This window comes from Mastacembelus armatus, chromosome 19 (assembly GCF_900324485.2).
Source record: "Mastacembelus armatus chromosome 19, fMasArm1.2, whole genome shotgun sequence".
Lineage (NCBI taxonomy): Eukaryota > Metazoa > Chordata > Actinopteri > Synbranchiformes > Mastacembelidae > Mastacembelus > Mastacembelus armatus.
In genome coordinates, this window is record NC_046651.1 from 1,618,476 (window position 1) to 1,641,574 (window position 23,099).

Sequence of the window (23,099 nt, forward strand, 5' to 3'; positions counted from 1 at the left end):
TTAGAGACGCACTATCGTTTTTCTTATGAATTGTGAACGCAACATGCACATCCGGATGTGACGCAAAAAACAAAAATCGACTTTGGTGACGTCATTCAAGATGGCAGCGACCGCGTCCTTCATGCTCAGGTCCAGAGCAGGTATTGAGTATATATGTTAGTGTTTTAAACATTAGAACACATTTACGGGTTGCTCGTGAAAACGCGAGGAATCGGTTTCTGTTTTTCCAGCGGCCCTGTGTCTTCTGTATTCGTGTCTTTTAATCAGGTCACGTGTTAGACCTAGACCTAGACCTACCCTAGACTCCCGATGCAGAGCAGTGACCACCCACAGGAGATGTGTACAATGTACTCATTTACTCGTGTTTCCATTAAATGGATGAACCGTGTTGTTCTCTGGTTATAAGATACACTAGCTTCTGCAGTGGGCGGGTCGCTCCCAGGAAGTATTGATGCTACTGATATAGGAGACCTACCAATAGAAGCCAATCAACTTTAAAAACACTATACTATTAATAATTAATTAACCTTATAAATATCAACACATTACTCTTTATTATACATGATATTACATTACAGCTGCTTTTAACAGTAAAAGGTATCAGTTTTGATATCAGTGATCCTGACCTGGAATTATTTGGTGTTGATACCACCCACCCCTAGTAGTTGCAGCAGGGTGATGAGACATAATTCTTTCTATGAGATCACGTGAATTGCTTCCTGTTGCTGATTTTAGGTCTTTTGGTGCCTGGGCAGTCCCCTCTGCTGGATTCTGTGAGGTTTGCGTCAAAGAAGTCTGGTGGTAGCAGTAAGAATCTTGGAGGAAAGAGTCCTGGTAAAAGATATGGCTTCAAAAAACAGGATGGTAATTCCAACATATTTTAATTAGTTTCTTTTTTCAAAGTGACAACCTTTTGTTGCAGAGTTGTAATCTGTTTTCAAACAGTATATGTGAATGAACGTCTAGTAATTAAATTAATGTAAGACCCCTAACGCCTGTTTCCATTTGTTGTCAAGGAAACTTTGTCCATGCAGGTAACATCCTAGCAACTCAGAGGCTGATGAGGTATCACCCAGGAGCACATGTAAGTATATACATTCTGAATCTGATCTCATTCTTGACCCTGTACACTTTTACATCTTGCATATCCCATTGGTCCCACAGGTGGGAATGGGAACCAACAAGACACTCTTTGCTCTAGAGGATGGTTACGTCAGGTTCACCAAAGAGGTCTACATCCCACCACCACGCAGCCCGGAGGTCACACAGATCATCACTAAACTGCCAAAAGGAGCGTTGCTCTACAAGACCTTCATCAGTGTCGTGCCAGTCAAACAGGAGGGCAAGTTTAAACTGGTGGACATGGTGTAGAAAGAATTGGACTGGACCGAAATGGATTTCTTTTTTCTTTAGTTCTTTTGTATTATTTTGAATGTCAGGATGGATTGACATCATACAACTGCGGCAGCCTGCGCTCATATGCTTTGACTTTCAGGTGACTTCACTGATCAACATACTGTTCATACTGACTAAAAATGTTCCGTCGCTCTTATGCTGATTCTGACAATATTTAACAGAACTGTCACACATTAATTTACAGATGATTTAAACAAAATCCAGTAAAATATACAAAGAAAAACATTCTGAGGCTGAGTTTTACAGATTCTGTGTCACTAGTGTTCACAGGGAGCCTCCATTGTGTCAGCATGAACACATCACCAGTCTTTCACAGTTCATACATAAAGACAGAGACCCATTAGGGTCACATGGGTGTGAACTGTGGGAGGAAGCCAGAGTACCTGGAGAAAACACATCACAGAGAGAAAACATGCAAACTCTTACCAGAAAGACCCAAGTGGAAGTCCAACCCAGTACCTGTGAGGCAACAGTGCTGTGATGTAAGAGTGTTTTGCAGAAAATCCACAGTCCAGTGCCAAAATCTGACCACAAGATGTCACCCCATTACTTCTACATTCGTCAGTATGGTTTTGTTCTAGTACACACAGGGTTCAAGTTGCACATTAACACTGCCGGTTTATTTTACAGAATAAACAAAAGACATTTGGGAAAATACATCCTAAAGTTTCTGATTGGTCAAAGTAGATTGTTGATGATTTCCAGGCTTCCTTGCTCAGGTCTTGTTTTAATCCCTGCATCGTTGTATGTGAATGATACAAGCTTATCAGCAAGGTATTTTGTGAGCAATTTTTGAAAAAAAGCTTTGAGCAAGAATCCAGAGATAAATGGGACCAGATCAATTTCAGAGGCTTGTGGTATGCAGAGGGAGTACGGGTTACGCCTGGTACTCTGTATGGGAGTTGGAACATTGTCAAGAGGCAGAGTAAATCATGGATGTGTGGAAACCAAGTGTTCTGGTCTAAGAGGGGCAAATTGCTGCTTGGCGGTCACTGTGCACTTTTCTATCTGACTGGATAATGGGATGAACTCAGAAATAATTTGTTCTGTTTGAAAATACAAATGAGTCATAAAATGAGTTAACATTCACTGGCTTTTGTGCGAGATCTGCATTCTTGCTTCTCACTCCTGCCCTGCATGTCATTCTCGATGGATGCACAAAGTGCAGGTTTCAGAGTGCACAGCTCTCACAGATGCTTCCTGGTTGTAGCTGGCCTGTGTTTTTGGTGGTTAGTGTTTGATCTGGGTTAAAGAGTAACCCTGCGCTGTCGTACTTTCCCTCTCCATCTCAAAGTGACACACAGTAGTAAAGTATTTGGGCTAAGCAGAGTTACTGTTTAAGCAAGGCCTTTTCTTGCCAGTGACCCCTCTTTGACAGTAAAACATGAAGACTTTGTTTTATCAATATAGTGAATTTTTAATGCTACAAAAATGTGATTATTTTTCATGTCAGTGGACAGTTCCCATGATGGGCAAAAGCAGATCTCCCACTCTTGAAGAAAGTCGCAAAGTGGAGCTCCAGTGTGTATGGAGGGAAGGCTACATACACTATGCAGAAGCACAGCCATCTCCCCCTGTAACGCTTAAGGAATTTTGCAGCCTGTACAGTCTGTTTTCAGCCAGGGGCACCATGATGTTCATAAGATTATTTACGGGTTCAGCTGCAATAATTAATATTCAATTCAATTCAATTCAATTTTATTTGTATAGCGCCAAATCACAATACAAATCATCTCAAGGCACTTTACAAAAACTAAAACTAAAAACCCAACAATTCCCTTATGAGCAGCACTTGGCGACAGTGGAGAGGAAAAACTCCCTTTAACGGAAGAAAAAAACCTCCAGCAGAACCGGGCTCAGTTTGGGCGGCCATCTGCCTCGACCGGTTGGGGTGAGTGGATAGAGCAGAGAGAAAAGAACAGCAACAATAAACAACAAATAGACACTGCAAGTTGGTGGGGCCAGTAACTGCACATCAGCGATAAACAGCTCCAGGACCAGGGACACCTGCAGAAGGTACAGAGAGAGAGAGAGAGAGAGGGAGGGAGAGAGCACAAACTAGGGGAGAGAGAGAGCACAAGGTTAGTAACATTCAATGGTGGAATATACATGAGGTGGGAGAGAAGGGGGGGGGTTAGGGTAGGGGAGCTCAGTGCACCGATGGTCCTCGGGCAGTCTAGGCCTATAGCAGCATAACTAACTAAGGGATGGTTCAGGGTTGCCTGAAGCCAGCCCTAACTATATGCTTTGTCAAATATAACAATACTATGAAAAGGCACATTTAACCATCAGTGACATATGGACAATAAAACTCTTTCTACTTAAATGACTAGTGAAGAAGCAAGCTAGCTTGCAAATGCATACAAACATGGTAACATGCTGTTATCTTAACTCAATTTATAATCTACATTCCACAATCAGGTTGAGCAGGGTTGTGTGTGTCTTCATAAAGGTTTGAGAACTCATCCTGGGCGTGGGCTGACAGGTGGACATCCAAAGAGTGCAGAACTGCAGATGACATGTCAAGTGACTGGCGTAGAGTTTCTTCATATGTTGGTGGAGGCTACAATGGAATGTGACAAAGAAAATATCACCTTGATGATGTTATTTCAACTTGGGCTTAACGACTACAAATTCATAACAGAGAGACTGTGTTACAAACTCAGGGTGAGGACTTTGAACGATATGGGCATTTACCAGTCAGGGAGTCAGTCAGTCCAAGGTTCATGGCATTATGCAAAATGTTATTTCTTCTGAATCAGGCCACCTTATCTGATTTGTTCAGCAATAAAATTGGTCTGGTTTAGATTTTAATACATGCTTAGGCATTTGGACACATCAAAGTAGATGCAAAATGCACCAAAATGACAACATGTGTAAGTGAGATTTATGTAGCTGTTCATGTGGTTGTAAGTGGAGTTACACAAATAAAATATTTTGTTAATCACTGTGCAAAATGTGAAGTGGCTTACCTGCAGATAGGAAGTGATTGGTTAGCTAAGCACTTTCATCATGCTGTTTTTATATTTCTGATTGCATACTTCACACAGGCTGATAGGTGTATTTTTGAACAGAACCAGACTGTCTCCTGCTGCTTATGCTCAGCTAGATAATAACCTCCTGACTGCAGCTCTGTACTCTGTACAGACCTCAGTGGTACTAATCTTCTCCGGTAAGTACTGCACAAAATGTGAAACTGTTCTGTTGAACTTTCCTCGTGTTCAGTTGAGATGCAGTAAGAGCTTTTCACATTTTGCTAGGGGGGTCTACCTGGAACTTCCTGAAAGACCAAACAGAATCTGCAGCTCTCTGTTGCTCACGTCATCATGGCAGCCACTAAGGCCGAAGCGCTGTGCAATCATAATGTGAATCTGTCTCTGCCTGTCCATCTTCCGGACGCTGTCATAGGAAGGCAGCCGCGGCAGAGGCCCCTTAATGTGGTAATCATATGGTTTCCCTATGATAAACAGAATTCCAGGAAGCTAGATTACACACATAGACACATGTTCAGATAAAAAAAATCTTGCAGCTGCACGAGATGAGTTTCCAACAGTTCCCATCAGCCCTAATTCCTGAAGCGTCTTACCTGTGGTCCAGTAGCTCCCTGGTTCATGGGAGCTGTGTACTCATTGTGGGCAATGCTCATCAAAGAATGCCTGCTGTGGTAGTGGAGAGGATCATCCTGGGAAGGGAGATCATAACAGTCTTTCATTTACAAAGATGACAATTTTGGACGAGCTCTTGGAATTTTATATTGATTCAACATCTACACTGAGGCGGAGGACAGAAAGTTGGACACACTGTTAATGCCTCAGAAAAAAAGCAGGGTATATGTTAAGACAATAGGGGAGGTGCCCACCCACATGAAACATCTCTGCATACCAAATACAAGTGATACGTAGTGTGTCTGCCTACAGGGACTGACATGTGTCTATCTGACTTGCTTCTCTTTTGGAATTTGCAGACAGTTTACTTGATGTCTTAAAATTGACAAAATCCCCCAAAACACTGAAAGGACAAGAAAATAATTCATATTCTGATAAGACATAAAGTCTATAGTTACATATAAAGTTTCACAAAAAAATGATGTCAGCAAAACTTAAATGACTTTGTTCAACTACACTAATAAATTAGTGTAAAAATTCTAAAAGTTTTATATATAATGAAATAACTAGGTTCTATGTGAAACACATCATGTTGATTGTGTTTAAGTATTGAGTAGCCTGATAATCTGATACAAACCTTCAGTATGACATAAAATTCAGTGTTTAAAACATAAATTTTTGCTGTATTGCAAAGTTTTGTGGGCAAGCCTTTACAAATAAATATTTATTAATGAATTGTTACAGTGATAGTATTATTACACTGCTTAAGGCAAACGTTTACTGCAAGAGAGCAAGAGAGATCATATTTCTCCTATATTGGCTTCTCTTCATTGGCTCCCTGTAAAATATAGAATAGAATTTAAAATCCTTCTTCTCACATACAAATCCCTTCATAATCAAGCTCCTTCATACCTTAAAGACCTCATAGTACCATATTATCCCAATAGACCACTTCGCTCTCAGAGTGCAGGCCTACTTGTGGTTCCCAGAGTTTCCAAAAGTAGAATGGGAGGCAGAGCCTTTAGTTATCAAGCTCCTCTCCTGTGGAACCAGCTCTCAGCCTGGGTTCAGGAGGCAGACACTCTCTGTACTTTTAAGGCTAGACTGAAAACCTTCCTCTTTGACAAAGCATATAGTTAGGGCTGGCTTCAGGCAACCCTGAACCATCCCTTAGTTATGCTGCTATAGGCCTAGACTGCCCGAGGACCATCGGTGCACTGAGCTCCCCTACCCTAACCCCCCCCCCTTCTCTCCCACCTCATGTATATTCCACCATTGAATGTCACTAACCTTGTGCTCTCTCTCTCCCCTAGTTTGTGCTCTCTCCCTCTCTCTCTCTGTTCTCTCTCTCTGTACCTTCTGCAGGTGTCCCTGGTCCTGGAGCTGTATATCGCTGATGTGCAGTTACTGGCCCCACCAACTTGCAGTGTCTATTTGTTGTTTATTGTTGCTGTTCTTTTCTCCCTCCTCTATCCACTCACCCCAACCGGTCGAGGCAGATGGCCGCCCAAACTGAGCCCGGTTCTGCTGGAGGTTTTTTTCTTCCGTTAAAGGGAGTTTTTCCTCTCCACTGTCTCCAAGTGCTTGCTCATAAGGGAATTGTTGGGTTTTTAGTTTTAGTTTTTGTAAAGTGCCTTGAGATGATTTGTATTGTGATTTGGCGCTATACAAATAAAATTGAATTGAATTGAATTGAATTGCAAAGTACGTTGAAAATGTATTCAATTTATAGTCACAGAATATATTCTTCACATTTTTGTCTTGTTTTACACGTAGGGTCTTTACCTAAACACCTTATCAAAGTAAAGAGACTTTTGTCACTTCACTCCACTTTCAAAATATATGTAAGATGAATTTGGAAATAGATCATTGCTATACACGCACCTGAAGCCACAATGATGGTGAGTGACTCTGGAGCCATTGCTGGAGTCTCCTTAGAACCTGAGGTGAAAAACTCATCACTCTCTTCTTCTCCTTCAGTCAGTCACATATTTCCACAGCTTCAAACAAAATCTGAACTTTGTACCACAGCTGAAAAAAACAGCTGTTCCTGAGATTTACCTTCACTCGTTCAGACTGTCTGAACAGAACAGTACTGTGAAAAGGCTCCAGGATTAAGCAGCAGGTAAATATTAACACAGTTTAAAAGAACATGTTAAGTTGCGAGCAGAAAGAGCTCACCTGAGGCTGCCCTCACTGAAGGGGAGTCTTGTACAAACTCTAGTGGATGTTAATAGAGATGCACCTGAAATGTATTAAGTATGAAGTATTAAGCTTTATGAATACTATACAATATATTGTGTATATATAGTATAAATAATATTTCTGGATTGTAGTAGTAAACAATACAAAATAGCAGAGAATGGAGACTCAAGCTGCATGTCTACATATCTTTATCTTTATATCTGGGATTTTACCAGGTCAAAACCTCAAGACTCACTAAAGTCACATCCAAGTCAAGTTTCATTTATCACCTCAGTCTACATCAGTCATTCTAAAATCCAGTTTTGAGTCTGGATTCCACCACGGTCACAAAAATGAGGATCTGAGACCTGAACTGTTTTTAAGCCTCACGCTTTGACCTGGGAATAATAGGTTTTTAAAAAGGACTCGCTATTCAGAGGACTGTAGAGCACACAACCTGTTGAATCATATGCATGTTCACTGAAGAGATTTGGTCTCAGCTATAAAAACACTACACCCTCCAAACTCACCATCCTCCTCCTGCTCTCATCATCCTCACCTCCCCCACCTTTAGTCTACGGCGTGATGTGGATGAACGATCACGACATACCTTTTGACAGTTTCTCTCCAGAGGAGGAGCCTGTTAAGGAGCAGGAGCGCGCAGAGGACAATGTTGTGCGGGGAGGAGGGGATAAACGGAGAGAGAGACGGAGCTTTCATCCTCCTCAACACGGTCCTCCGTTGGAAAAGCAGGGAGTAGGGAGGACGGAAGCATGGAGCGGATGGAGTCCATGGAGCCGATCTCGGCGCACTACACCACGGCTTACCCGGAGATCCACCCCGATAGCGGTTACGAATCCAGAGAGACCACCGAGAACCAAGCAAAGACTCCGCCAGCTCCGACATATGATGAGGAGTTAGTGCACAAGGTATGGTTCCTCATTGGAGTTTTTAAACTCAGGTTAATCTTTGATAAAGTGCTTCCGGCTCAGCTGCAAAACAAACACGCGGTTGGTTTAATGTATTTTCTTTTCTTTTTTTTTTCTTTTCTTCATTTTCTTCATCAGTCACTTGCAAGGAAATGCCCCTAAAGCCTCCGGTCCAGCCGGGTACACCCTTGTGCTCGGGCTTTGCGCTCTCCGTGGTGCTGATCTACACTTGGACGCAGATTTTCTAGTCAGTTTCCAGCCTTGGTGCGTGTCAAATCCGCCCCTAAAAGAACAGTGTGCTGTTGATCTGTCAGATTCTAGGAGTAGCATCCAGAATGTAGAAAGCACTCAGACCCCTTTCATTGTGTGTTGTAGCTTTACAATTAAAAGGACAATCAATTTTAACTCAGTAAATCTCAATGACAACTTGAAACGAGTTTAAGAAAAAGTGAAAGAACATTAAAGCTCTAAAGTTACATTAAAGTGACCACTGTGGCTCTGTGGGTCAGGTTAACTTTGTGCTAACTTTTCCAGATCTCTGTGACATGGCAGGTCCATTGCAGGTCAGCCACAAGCATTTAATGAGTCACAAAATAAAATATTTTGCTACTAACATTGTTTCTATTCTGTGAAAATACAGTTATAAATCATGGTAAATCATCAACAGATACTTTTTTTTTTGGATGTAGATTTTAGTCTTGATGTCCTGCAGTCCTTTTCTACAAACTGGCTCAGGATACATCATGTAACCTGGTTCAAGCTAGCTTATGGCTACATGGTTCAGGATAATTCCCAGGAAGGGAAGGGAGGGGAGGGTTAGGGTAGGGGAGCTCAGTGCACCGATGGTTCTCGGGCAGTCTAGGCCTATAGCAGCATAACTAAGGGATGGTTCAGGGTTCCCTGAAGCCAGCCCTAACTATACGCCTTGTCACAGAGGACGGTTTCCAGTCTAGCCTTAAAAGTATAGAGAGTGTCTGCCTCCTGAACCCAGACTGGGAGCTGGTTCCACAGGAGAGGAGCTTGATATCTAAAGGGTCTGCCTCCCATTCTGCTTTTGGAAACTCTGGGAACCACAAGTAGGCCTGCACTCTGAGAGCGAAGTGGTCTATTGGGATAATATGGTACTATGAGGTCTTTAAGGTATGAAGGAGCTTGATCATGAAGGGATTTGTTTGAGAGAAGAAGGATTTTAAATTCTATTCTATATTTTACAGGAAGCCAATGAAGAGAAGCCAATATAGGAGAAATATAATCTCTCTTGCTAGTTCCTGTCAGGACTCTGGCTGCAGTATTCTGGATTAACTGGAGGCTTTTAATGGAGATACCGGGGCATCCAGATAGTAATGAGTTACAGTAATCTAGCCTTGAGGTAACAAATGCATGGACTAGTTTTTCTGCATCATTTTGAGACAGGATGTTCCTAATTTTGGCAATGTTGCGCAGGTGAAAGAATGCAGTTCTAGAGATTTGTTTTATGTGTGAGTTAAAGGACATGTCCTGGTCAAAAATAACTCCAAGGTTTTTCACAGTAGTGCTGGAGGCCAGGGTTATGCCATCTAGAGTAGCTATTATGTGAGAAAAGTTATTTCTGAGATTTTTTGGCCCAAATACTTCTGTTTTCTATTAATTTAAAAGCAGAAAGTTACTGGTCATCCAGGCCTTTATGTCAGTTAGACACACTTGAAGTCTGGTTAACTGGTTTGTGTTAACAGGTTTCATAGATAGATACAGCTGAGTGTCATCTGCATAGCAATGGCAATTAATGGAGTGCTTCCAAAAGACATTGCCTTATGGGAGAATGCACAGGGTGAACAGAATCGGTCCTAGCACAGAACCTTGTGGAACTCCATAACTAACTTTTGTTCGTGTGGAAGGTTCATCATGGACATGAACAAATTGGAATCTGTCCGATAAATAGGATTGGAACCATTTTAATGCTGTTCCTCTGATACCAGTCACATGCTCCAGTCTCTGTAATAAGATGTTGTGGTCAATGGTGTCGAATGCTGCACTAAGGTCTAGGAGGACAAGTATAGAAATGAGTCCAATATCTGAGGCTAAGAGAAGATTGATGGTGACTTTTAACAGTGCTGTTTCTGTACTATGATGTGCTCTAAATCCCGATTGAAAATCTTCAAGTAGTTCATTTCAACAAATCAATTTTAAAGAGCACAGCCTTGCAGACACTTTTGAACTACAGACTAGGAATTTCCTGGCTTAAACACCTCTTATTATACATTATCATCATAACAGCCCAGAAAAGTTAATAAAGGTTTATACCATAATCAGCCTGCAGTCTTCAGTGCTGGCCTTTAACCTCTCTATAAATGGAACAAAGAGAAAAGACAAACTTCCCTTGGGCTGCAGAGAAATGTCACATTATATTATGGGAGTTGAATTGTAGGAACAGCTTCCAGTTCAGTGTGCAAGAGCTGCATCAGTCAACACGTGTGTTTTTTATATCTCTGACTTTTAGTTCTCAATGCCCTACTTCACTTAAATATCAGCCACTCTGGAGTATCAGTGCACCAACACTCTGATACTATTCTATGTTAATGGCAAGAAATTTCCCATTTGCCTGATACTGTTGGACAATTACCAGAAAATTTTATTAGTGATCTTGTCAACTACACACAGGTGTTATTATCTCATGGCACTCACTTTAAAAAATGATTTTGTTCCAGAGGCCAAAGATTACACCTCAGTGACTCATTTCCCCCTGAGATGTTATTATCCAGAAATTCTCTTTGTATCTGACCACCATGGTGACAATTTGCTAAAGCCAATAGATCTAAAATCTAAAATTTATGTAATATTGATCTTGTAATACATGTGATTTGGTTGTCATAATATAAATAAATCAGTAATAATCATTTATAGGTCTTTAAAAGAGGCTATTTTTATTTTATTATAGTCAACAAATACAAAACCAAAACAAGTGAAGTGTTCCTCTGTCTCTCAATGAACTTCTGACTACCCTGTCTTAACCCCAGGCCAGTTTGTTTCCATTACCAATATAAATATTTAAAAGCTAATCAGTGTAATTGATTTATGGATACATGACTACATGTAATGTGAAAAATGTCAATCAGAAGTAGTAACTATAAAACAAAGGTAAGTTAAAATTATATATTTTTTATTGATTCAAATACATTATCTGACACCAGATTGGTCTGTGTGAAAAAGTATCTGCCCCTTTAATGATGAGTACACAAGCTTCAACTTTAAGAAAAAACAACCATACCAAAAAACCAGAACAAATGCAGCCATACACACAAACTGCCACTAATGTAAACTTGTGCCAGCCATTAAACTGACTTTTACTATTAGAAGCTACAGTATCTTGCTGCTCCTATCTGGTTTCTGGTCCCAGCTGTTCTGCACATCGAACGGTCTAAATTAGTGGTAACATGAGAAGTGTCAATGGAAATTGCATCCTAGCCCTTGTGTCAAACAGGAAGATAAATGTGACGTTTGAAATTTCTTGGGCAGTAAAGGCCCTTCCATACCTTATGTATATTGCCACAATTGCCTCCAAGTATCTTATTTGTTTGTGAGATTAACTGGGCTCAAACAGGAAGAAAAAAAATTAACTGGCACTCAACAATCTGTTATTAGCCCTTGAGATGAATAAAATCTACACCACACAGACAAACACAAACACACATAATGTATGCACAATATACTGCAAACATCATCTATGTCTAATTTGTGAACATCTGCGGTGCTTCCACCTAATTGCTTCCAGTCTCCAGTGGGGTTTTATGAGACAGGCTTGCTTCCCAGTAAACTGTTACCATAGAAACAGCGTCATACCCCGCTCCCACCAGCGCAAATACAAATACATCCTCATCATCATCACATGGACATATTGTATACTGTACATGTGTAATTCTGTGAGTATGGTTTCACTCCACTCCTCTAATGATGGCTCAAGCAAGCATTATATTATCAATATATTGTCTGTAGTCACTTTTTGGCAAAGAGAATACTGGATGTTAAACACCTGAGATACACCTTGGGGAATAATAAAGTTGACCTTATCTTATCTTATCTTATCTTATCTTATCTTATCTTGTCTTATCTTATCTTGTCTTGTCTTATCTTATCTTATCTTATCTTATCTAGTCTTATCTTATCTTGTCTTGTCTTATCTTATCTTGTCTTGTCTTATCTTATCTTGTCTTATCTTGTCTTGTCTTGTCTTGTCTTATCTTATCTTGTCTTATCTTATCTTATCTTATATTGTCTTGTCTTATCTTATCTTGTCTTATCTTGTCTTATCTTATCTTGTCTTATCTTATCTTATCTTATCTTGTCTTATCTTATCTTATCTTATCTTATCTCATCTTATCGTCTTATCTTATCTTGTCTTGTCTTATCTTATCTTGTCTTGTCTTGTCTTATCTTATCTTGTCTTATCTTATCTTGTCTTATCTTATCTTATCTTATCTTGTCTTATCTTATCTTGTCTTATCTTATCTTATCTTGTCTTGTCTTATCTTATCTTGTCTTATCTTGTCTTGTCTTGTCTTATCTTATCGTCTTATCTTATCTTATCTTATCTTATCTAGTCTTCTCTTATCTTGTCGTCTTATCTTATCTTGTCTTGTCTTATCTTATCTTGTCTTATCTTGTCTTGTCTTGTCTTGTCTTGTCTTATCTTATCTTGTCTTATCTTATCTTATCTTATCTTATCTTATCTTATCTTGTCTTATCTTATCTTGTCTTATCTTATCTTATCTTGTCTTGTCTTATCTTATCTTGTCTTATCTTGTCTTGTCTTGTCTTGTCTTATCTTATCTTGTCTTATCTTATCTTATCTAGTCTTCTCTTATCTTGTCGTCTTATCTTATCTTGTCTTGTCTTATCTTATCGTCTTATCTTGTCTTGTCTTGTCTTGTCTTGTCTTATCTTATCTTGTCTTATCTTATCTTATCTTATCTTATATTGTCTTGTCTTATCTTATCTTGTCTTATCTTATCTTGTCTTATCTTATCTTATCTTATCTTATCTTATCTTATCTTGTCTTATCTTATCTTATCTTATCTTATCTCATCTTATCGTCTTATCTTATCTTGTCTTGTCTTATCTTGTCTTATCTTATCTTATCTTGTCTTATCTTATCTTATCTTATCTTATCTTGTCTTATCTTGTCTTATCTTATCTTATCTTATATTGTCTTGTCTTATCTTATATTGTCTTCTCTTATCTTATCTTATCTTATCTTATCTTATCTTATCTTATCTTATCTTGTCTTATCTTGTCTTATCTTATCTTATCTTATATTGTCTTGTCTTATCTTATATTGTCTTCTCTTATCTTATCTTATCTTATCTTATCTTATCTTATCTTATCTTATCTTATCTTATATTGTCTTGTCTTATCTTATCTTATCTTGTTTTATGGGTTGTACTGGCCTTTCACAGGCACACAAACTGATAGAAGGCGGTACATAGTTGATAATCCTTAAATATTTTAACTTACCTTATATTTTCTCCCTCCAAAAAATATGTTTTTTAAGGGTTGCAGTTCTCGGTATTAATTAAGCATAACAACCTCCCTCTCCAGGTTATGTCTGAGATTATGTCTGAGTGAAGTTGATATGAAAATTCAGGAGATAATTTTCCATATTTTTTCAACCACTGACACTTCTGAAACTGTCTTAAATCCCTGGGATCAAAGGAAGGCTATACAACCTGTAACTGCTGAGAAAAGCTGTTCCAGCTGCTCAGCTATAATCCCCACTCCCCTGCCCTCATCTCTTTCAGCCTTTTTTCTTTATACAGCATGAGAACAAAATGAGAACAAAATGAGTTACAGTTGAACACTGATAATCTTAATACCATTTGCTTTTGATTGCTTGGTCTTGCTTACCTCTTGGCTCAAAATCAGTATTGGTCATCATGTTTGTCACTATGTAGACAACCAAGTCACCTTGTGACTTTTGATTGATGTTCTGAACAGGATCAGTTTTTAAAAACATTTCCAGGACCACAACTGGAATTTATATTATTGCAGTCAAAGAAATCATAAAATGGAAATTATCTTAACCACAGAGGCAGTTTAACCAAGCAACAAGATGAAAATATAAGTGACAGTGACAAGTTAAGCAATGACATTAAATTTGCTGAAGAGGGTTTTAGTTTCTTCTGTCAGTGCTAGAAGATTGCTTGTGGTAGCACTAAAGTGTATGCCCAAAATCTAAAAGAAAAAAATGTGAATGATATGTTATATATCAGCTTGCTTCTACCCTGACTTTTACCAATTGCAAACTAACTCATAACATGAAGTGCAGCTCATTTACTATATCCACTGCTTTAAAGGATGAACATTCAAGCTTAGCTGTTGATAATCATTATTTGACATCTTGACACCTATGGTCATGAGCTTTGGGTCATGACCGAAAGAACGAGATCGCGGATACAAGCGGCTGAAATGAGCTTCCTCCGCAGGGTGGCCGGGCGCTCCCTTAGAGATAGGGTGAGGAGCTCGGTCACCCGGGAGGAGCTCGGAGTAGAGCCGCTGCTCCTCCACATCGAGAGGAGTCAGTTGAGGTGGCTCGGGCATCTGTTTCGGATGCCTCCTGGGCGCCTTCCTGGGGAGGTGTTCCGGGCATGTCCCACCGGGAGGAGGCCCCGGGGAAGACCCAGGACACGCTGGAGGGACTATGTCTCCCGGCTGGCCTGGGAACGCCTCGGTGTCCCCCCGGAAGAGCTGGAGGAAGTGTCCAGGGAGAAGGAAGTCTGGGTATCCCTGATTCGGCTACTGCCCCCGCGACCCGGCCCCGGATAAGCGGTAGAAAATGAATGGATGGATGGATGGATGACATCTTGTTAAAATCACTTCTGAACATCACAGACATTGACAGGGTCAAGTAAAACTTCTTTAGTTAACGTGACTTCTTAACAAAAATTAGACAACACAACAAGAGCTCAGCTTGCATTTTCAGCATCTCAGCTAATAAATCATTTCTTTAAGAAGACAGAACAGCTTGGCTCTGTCTCACTTACTGTATTTGTCACAGTTGGAGGGCACTCACTGTGGAGGTGGTGGATATCTCAGTGTGACTTTTCTAAGTGGGCTATAAATGAAAGACAGGCCTGCTGAAGATGAAGTATTGACTGAGGGTTCTGGTGACTAACATTGATGCTTGTGAACAAAGCCTTTCATTCATTTCATTGTATTAAAGGTTATCACCAGCTTGTGAGTCACGCTGAAATAGCTGCATAAAGCCAAACTCTTTTAACAGATAACAATATTGGTGCTACTTGGAAATAGAAATGTCCACCATGACGCAGACGATGACTCACTCAAATTATAAAACGCTTGTAAGGATTCAACAAAGAAGTTTTCAAGGCTCCCTGATATGAATGTTACAGTGACAAGAAAATATGAAGGGGCAGGGATTGGGGCTCTTTTTTGATTTTTTTTTTAGAGGAGGAAAATACACCCTTTGGAATTATAGTAGATTCTCCTAAATAAATTTGGAGTTATCATATCAAATATTATACTGAAAGCAGCCAAATGGGAGCAGCCAATATATATATTATCTTGTATATATATATATATATGTACATATATATATATATGTACAATATGCAAAAATTCTGCTCACTATTTCATCACCACAAATAGCCAATTTAATGAGACATATGTTACAGTTAAGTAGGAAAAAAAGGAGGAAAATTCTGTTGCTCTGTCAGAATCACTGTATCACTGTGTCTGACACTGAGCGTGAGGCAGGGTACACTCTGTACAGATCCCCAGTCTGTCACAGACAAAGAGAGACAAGCACACACACATTCACACCTTCTGGCAATTTGGAGTCACCAATCCACCAAACCTGCATGTGTTTGGACTGTGAGGCAATAGTTCTAACCACCACTCCATCCTACTATGAACCATCCTCTCTCACTTTTTGTCACAGTACAGTGCCGCTCTAATGAAACATCACTGACATGTACTACTAACATTTACTAAGAGTTTTAGTAATTAGATTACTGACTGTTTCTAATTGCTGCTTTCTGTCAACTGACTTGAAGCCCTGCAGTATGAAACTCTCTTCTGCTTTGTAATTTGCATCTAAATATATTAAACAACACAGAACTCAGTGTCTTTTGCATCAGATCATACATATTTTAGGTCAGCAAAAGTATTGGAACATGTTGCTGCCAGGTCCATCTACCCATCCATTCTCTTTCACTTATCCGGAGTCATGGGGGCAGCAGTCTAAGCAAAAATATCCAGACCTCCGTCTCCCCAGACAGCTCCACTAGCTCTTCTGGTCGGATGCCGAGACATTCTCAGGCCAGCCCGATATCTCCTCCTGGTGGGACATGCCCAATATCTCCCCAGAGAGGCATCTGAGACAGATGCCCAAACCACATCAACTGGTTCCTCTCGATGTGGAGAAGCAGTGGAAGTTGAGCTACTCCCGAATGACTGAGCTCCTCACCGTATCTCTAAGGGAGAGCCCAGCCGCTTGTATCTGAGATCTGATTCTTTCACTCATGATCCAAAGCTTGTGATCAAAGTTAAGGGTAGAAATAAATAAATAAAAGCAATAAAGTATCTATCTATCTATCTATCTATCTATCTATCTATCTATCTATCTATCTATCTATCTATCTATCTATCTATCTATCTGTCTATCTGTCTATCTATGTCTATCTATCTGTCTATCTATCTGTCTGTCTGTCTGTCTGTCTATCTATCTATCTATCTATCTATCTATCTATTCTATCTATCTATCTATCTATCTATCTATCTATCTATCTATCTATCTATCTATCTATCTATCTATCTATCTGTCTATCTATGTCTATCTATCTGTCTATCTATCTGTCTGTCTGTCTGTCTGTCTATCTATCTATCTATCTATCTATCTATCTATCTATCTATCTATCTATTCTATCTATCTATCTATCTATCTATCTATCTATCTATCTATCTATCTATCTATCTATCTATGTAGATCAACCAGTAAACTGAGAGCTTTCCGTTACAGCTTAGCTCCCCCTTCACCACAACAGAGTGATCCAGCAACCGTAGAACTGCAGATGCCATGCAGATCCATCTGTCAAGCTCATGTCCCAGCCGCCCCAGCACACGCTGCAGATCCTGGCTCGATGAAGCCAACAGAACATCATCCGCAAAGACCAGAGTTGAGATCCTGTGTCCACTGAACCGCACCCCCTCCGACCCCTGACCATTCCTTCTGTCATAAATAATGAACAGAATTGGTGACAAAGGGCAGCCCTGGCAGAGTCCAACATGCACCCGGAAATGAGTCTGACTTAACTCTGGCGATGTGAACCAGACTCTCAATCCAGTTGCACACAGCTGTTTCTGGAACAGGCTCACATCGTTTTTTGATGATGTAACTCATGATGGAAGCAGCAGAGGTAATTGGGAGGTAAACAGAAAAATTTTCTCTGGCAATATACAGAGAAATGCCTCAAAACTAATTGGGAACTTCATTATGCAGGAAGACGGTGAGCCAAAACACACTGTCAACTCAAGAGACATCAATGGCAAAAACTGGATGCATTTCAACCGCTGAAGAGGAGACTGAAGCTATAAACATATCAGAATGAACAAATGAAGGAGGCTGCAGTCAAAACCTAAAAATGTGCATCAAATGACGGAAGCAACAATCTGGGAATGTCTGCAAGTCACAGGCTTGATAGAACTATTGCAAACAAGAGATATGCAAGCAAATATTATGTTTAATGTACTTTATAATTTCCTTTAAAATTCTCCATTCCAACAATATGGCTCACTTCTGATACAAAACGTGTTGTATTCTGTTTAAAATATGTTGATGTAAATACCAGGAAAAAAAGCAGGAATTCTGAAATCATTCATTTTAGTGTACAGCAAACACAATGTATATCCACTGGTGTTGCAATACTGTCAGAGAGGACTGTATTTATGTATTATTTTAATGAACCTATATTGAATCCATATAATGTAAAACAGTAAAGAGATGAAAAATGTATTTGTGTAGCCCTTCGGGGATGGATCACTGTTGCTGGTAAGACTTGTGATTGGGTGTGTCCTCCTTCAGACAATCCTGGTCGGGGACAGTGGAGTGGGAAAGACGTCTTTGTTGGTGCAGTTTGATCAAGGCAAGTTCATCCCTGGCTCCTTCTCTGCCACAGTGGGCATCGGATTCACGGTATGTGTGCATGCACAATCTGCGCATGTGTGTCTGTTTTGCACTAAACTTTATAGTATTTGGCCATAAAGCTAGTTTTCTTTTGATTGGCCTGTTTTTTGAGATTGTTACACCAATACAATCAGGGTAAATTCAATTCTGTTTCTGGTGCTCACAGCATTGCAAAATCACATACAATACAAAAAATTAAACAGCAGCAAGAGATTCACTTTTGATTCACCTGGGAAACAGAACCCATCCAACTCAACTACATAAAGGACCATCAAAAACAACAGCATCACCAACAGTGCCCCACCACTTCTCTATTGTATCAACTACATGAACAACTACTGCTGGTGACTAGTGTTAGAAATGAATGCCCATAAACACATTGTTCAGGAAACAAAAAAATGGTGACTGACAAAACAGTCTTTCACTGTATTAACTGATGAGAGTGAGAGTTTGACCTCCAGCCACTGTTGCAGTTCTGACACAGTAATAATCCTGTTTCTTGTGTCTGAGTGCGTTCTGTTTTCCAAGTGTAGGGACTCACTCATAGCCCATAGGCTGGACTTTGCAATCCAAACACCCCACAGCATCCTCCTACAAGTCAAGTGGTGATAGCAGCTTCTCTTAACAAAATCCAAACAACCTGGATGACTAAAGCAAAAATGACTTTATGCATAAATAGATACCACTGAGTCATTATTCTGCCTAGTCAGAGCCAGATTGACATTATATCAAATCTCTTTCTGCTTCTCTCAGAATAAAGTGGTGACTGTGGACAATGTAAAGGTGAAACTACAGGTAAGTATATCAGTGCCGTTGATAGCCTAGCCTTGATAGCACAGGTTGGTTTTCTTTTAGTCATCAGCGTTTTAACTGAAAGTTATAGTTGGCCAAGTGGAACCAGGCCAAATCACCACAGCTTGGTTCTCCTTTTCTCTCTCAGATTTGGGATACAGCAGGACAGGAAAGGTTCAGAAGTGTGACTCATGCATATTACAGAGATGCACATGGTAAGGCATAATCTACACCACCGAGTAATATATGTGCTTTTTATCTAGGAAAGTTGCTGTTATGTAATGATTTCCAGTATCAGACTCAAATGTTCATTCATTATTTTTGTTGATTCTCCTTCAAAAGCTTTGCTCCTCCTGTATGACATCACCAGCAAATCATCCTTTGACAATATTAGGGTAAGTCTGGGATATGCATTCAGACTAGAAAGCTATGGAACTGAGAAACTGGGAAGAAAAAATAATAAAAGCCACAGAGAGCTGACACTGAACAGTCAATTCTTAAATGTGTGTGTGTGTGTGTGTGTGTGTGTGTGTGTGTGTGTGTGTCTTTGTTTCAGGCATGGTTAACAGAGATCCATGAGTATGCACAGAGTGATGTAGTCATCATGTTGCTGGGCAACAAGGTGAGAGGGAAGTGTTTGAGGAGGACAAGAAGTGAAGGAGCGAGTGTTAAGACAATGATGTGATGTTTGGTGAAACTGACTAAAAATATTCTAATCATAGGAGACATACAACACTGAGGATTAGTACATTATTTGAATATATATAAAGACAATTGTATAAACAATTAGCAGAGCAATTGAGCAACGTTTAGATGATTGAGCACTGATAAAGATCAGTTCTGCAATGTTTTAGGTGAGAAATTGTGACGAAATGTTACACCTTTAGATACCATCTATACATGCATTACCAATACCTGCTGATTCCTGCTTAGGGTCACGTGGATCTGCTGAAGCCTATCCCAGCTGTCTTCAGGCAAAAGGCAGGGGTACCCCCTGGACAGGCCACCAGTCCATCGCAGGGCCCTTTAGATACCTTTAATTTATTTCAAAACATGGCATACAGGATACCTATAAACTCACTGCAGAGAAATAAGAGTAGTCTTATTTTGGAGCTGGAAAACATTTCAGACACCACCAGTATTTTTCCAAGTAGTTTTTACAGCACCTTAGATAAAGTATTTTATTTTGTAAAGTTGTATATTTCCAAGCTACATCCTAACCATACATCATCACATATGTGGACTACACAGTCATGTGTAAGTAATATAAATCTCTCCACCAGACTGACATGAGCAGTGAAAGGGCAATCAGGAGAGATGAAGGAGAGAGGCTGGCCAGAGTAAGTACCTCATTCATTACTGTACAACAATACAGAAGCCTTTTTTATTCTTTACTTAATAAGCACAGTGCAGAATACATAGATTGCCCAATACTTGGATATTTCCAATATTTGATTTGAATGGTGATGAGCATAGTGTAGGTAAGTGATAGCCTTCTGTGTGTGCTAACTAGATGTAAACCATTCCCAGCTCAAATGATTATTTCTTAGACTGTGTAACTGTTCACTTCCGGTCCTCAGGAGTATTCAGTTCCCTTCATGGAGACGAGCGCCAAGACAGGAGTCAATGTAGAGCTGGCTTTCACTGCTGTGGCCAAGTATAAAACAGTCTACACACAGTGGCATTTTAACACTGTACACACATGGCTTCTTTAATTAATCCTATGTAACAAATTATAATTACATTATATTGTTAATAACTACAATTAAAATATTTCTGCCTGTTTTATTTTTTTCAAATAAATGCAAATTAATTGACCATTCTAAATTTATATCTGCATGTTTTGTAAATTTTCTCTCAAAGTTGTTATTCCATGTAGGATATAATTTAAAAGCTGCATATATGAAATATCATATCATATATTGTACCTAATTCAAACCTAAAAGATATCTTAGGTATTTCAGACCCTTAAATGATATCATATTCATTTCTTTAAATAAAAAAAAAAATCACATATCATTGTTTGATATGATTAATATGAGGAATATTATATAATATAAATATGGACTGTTGGTGTGTAAACAATTTTGATTTCAACATGTTTATGTATACTACATAAGCAATTAAAAAACACAGCTTACACAAGCAGGCTTCTCAGATGATTCAATAAAACCTCCCCACACCACAAAATGTCCTTTGAAATCCAGATAATACTGACAAGGCCAGTGTTTAACCCTCTGATGCGCTCAAAGTGTCGAAGGGACATTAATGTTCCTATTGACATTTTTGAAGGCGCATCAGAGGGTGACTAGTGATTATTCTTTGGTTAAAACAATCCATCTAAATTGTGTAATGTCTTGTTCTGTTCCTCAGGGAGCTGAAGCACAGAGCTGTCCAGCACCCCAATGAACCCAAGTTCCAGATCCATGAATACATTGAAGCACAGAAGGAGAAGTCAGGCTGCTGCAGCTACTTCTAAATCTTATCTCCTGAGTCCTCCTCCCACCCCTCTGGATGAACAGACTGTCAGAAATGCTGAGGAGGTGGAAGGCCTATTAATTCACTGCTGCTCCCAAAAAATGATGCTGCCATTCATTCAAGACTAAAATCCAAAAGTAGATCAATGAAGTCAGAGAAGGATAAATCAAGTTTTTGCCAAAAGCAGTTCCTTCAGCTCTTTAGACAGGCATTTATCATCATGAGCTTTAGAATATTTCTAATAAACATGTTAGAAAACAGTATAGCAATTATTTAAACTATGACAATAATATAATAATATAGCCTTATTATATTTGCTCTCTTGATTACAATGTATGAGAAGATGAGTATTCTTGTGCTGAGCTTTGCATACTGCCCAGAGATGTTCATGAGTTGCAAAAGTCTGAAGTCTCTGAGTGAGAATCAGTCAGCCAAGTATGCTGACCAACACAAGGGGTTTGTCCCTGGTACAGTCGCTCTCAATGTGCTTTTGAAAGACAAAAAAAAACTAAGAACTATGGCCAACAATGGTTAACAAACCAGAAGCATCAATCTGACATTTCAACCTCAGCAATGGCATTAACACTCAATTTAACCTTATGCAGATTTACACTGATAAAGAAGCTTGCAGCTAATAGTGTCAACCAGCAACATCGACCTGTGTTGATGAGTTGTCGGGTGCCTTATGAAGTTGGACGTGTTTGACCCAGTGTCTTGTCTTCTTCCGACTTTCTTTACATGAAGCAGTTCTTCTATTAAGCCCAGTGGTTTTGAAATTGCTACTGCTTCAGTTCTCGCTCCCTATATGGAGGCATGACCAACACAGTATTTTGTTTTGTTTGGACACCACATTACACCGCCTATAGTTTTCACATACACTGATGCATTCAAGGATTATGGCAAACAGTAAAAACCAAAACATCTCTCTTTAAAAAAAGTGCCTTACCTATTTAATATTTATTTAATGCTACTGAGTCACTATTTATGAACTCAAGCCTCTTCTGGAGTCAAATAGAGAGTAGTTGCAAGTAACAGCAGGTTGGAAGTTTGTTTATGTGGGACTGAAGTGTGACTTAGAGTACACATCTTTGATAAAGACAGGAGGTAGGAAGAAATATCTAGCCTCCCAAGTAAAAAATACATCAACTGGGGGCCAAATAATTATGGTGCAACCATATTGTCACAAGGTCTGCAGAGGACATTTATTGTTGTCATGCCATTCTCTTTCTTCACATTTCCTGACCTCTGTCTTTATTTAAAGGCAAATCACAAAAAACAATGCCACTGGTACAAATAAACACATTTGATAATAAATGGCACATACCTATACAAGTGATCTAAGAGTTTGACATTGACCAGCAGAAATTATAATGACTTATCTGAATGAATTTCCAGATTAAAAAAATACATAATACTGAAATAAAATTTAAAAAAATAAATAAGACAAACGTAAATAATTAATTAATATTCTGTTTACCACATCCTCAATAATATGAGGATAATAATAATAATATCATTACC

At 39.4% G+C, this 23,099-nt stretch overlaps 2 protein-coding genes and 1 long non-coding RNA gene across 5 annotated transcripts; 2 read left to right on the forward strand and 1 right to left on the reverse strand.

Moving 5' to 3' along the window:
* The first annotated feature begins 79 nt into the window (after positions 1-79).
* mrpl27 (mitochondrial ribosomal protein L27) lies at positions 80-2,085 on the forward strand. 2 transcript variants are annotated; one of them, XM_026314731.1, is made up of 4 exons: positions 80-140; positions 736-864; positions 1,017-1,084; positions 1,165-2,085. In XM_026314731.1, exons 1-4 carry the CDS (start codon positions 101-103, stop codon positions 1,369-1,371), a joined length of 444 nt encoding a protein of 147 aa, XP_026170516.1. In that variant the 5' UTR covers positions 80-100; the 3' UTR covers positions 1,372-2,085. The 2 variants fall into 2 exon arrangements, with proteins under 2 accessions (XP_026170516.1, XP_026170515.1); XM_026314730.1 differs by lacking the exon at positions 80-140 and adding an exon at positions 302-441.
* Positions 2,086-3,547: 1,462 nt separating this feature from the next.
* On the reverse strand, positions 3,548-7,823 carry LOC113136021 (uncharacterized). 2 transcript variants are annotated; one of them, XR_003296221.1, is made up of 6 exons: positions 7,736-7,823; positions 7,203-7,266; positions 6,906-6,962; positions 5,003-5,098; positions 4,687-4,873; positions 3,548-3,979 (listed from the first exon to the last, which is right to left on the reverse strand). It is a non-coding gene; the product is annotated as an uncharacterized LOC113136021 (long non-coding RNA). The 2 variants fall into 2 exon arrangements; XR_003296220.1 differs by lacking the exons at positions 7,203-7,266; positions 7,736-7,823 and having other exon boundaries at positions 6,906-7,121.
* LOC113136020 (ras-related protein Rab-37-like) lies at positions 7,799-22,907 on the forward strand. Its single transcript, XM_026316459.2, has 9 exons — positions 7,799-8,134; positions 18,207-18,317; positions 19,062-19,103; positions 19,249-19,315; positions 19,443-19,495; positions 19,657-19,722; positions 20,384-20,440; positions 20,681-20,757; positions 21,474-22,907. Exons 1-9 carry the CDS (start codon positions 7,979-7,981, stop codon positions 21,577-21,579), a joined length of 735 nt encoding a protein of 244 aa, XP_026172244.1. The 5' UTR covers positions 7,799-7,978; the 3' UTR covers positions 21,580-22,907.
* The last annotated feature ends 192 nt before the right edge of the window (positions 22,908-23,099 follow it).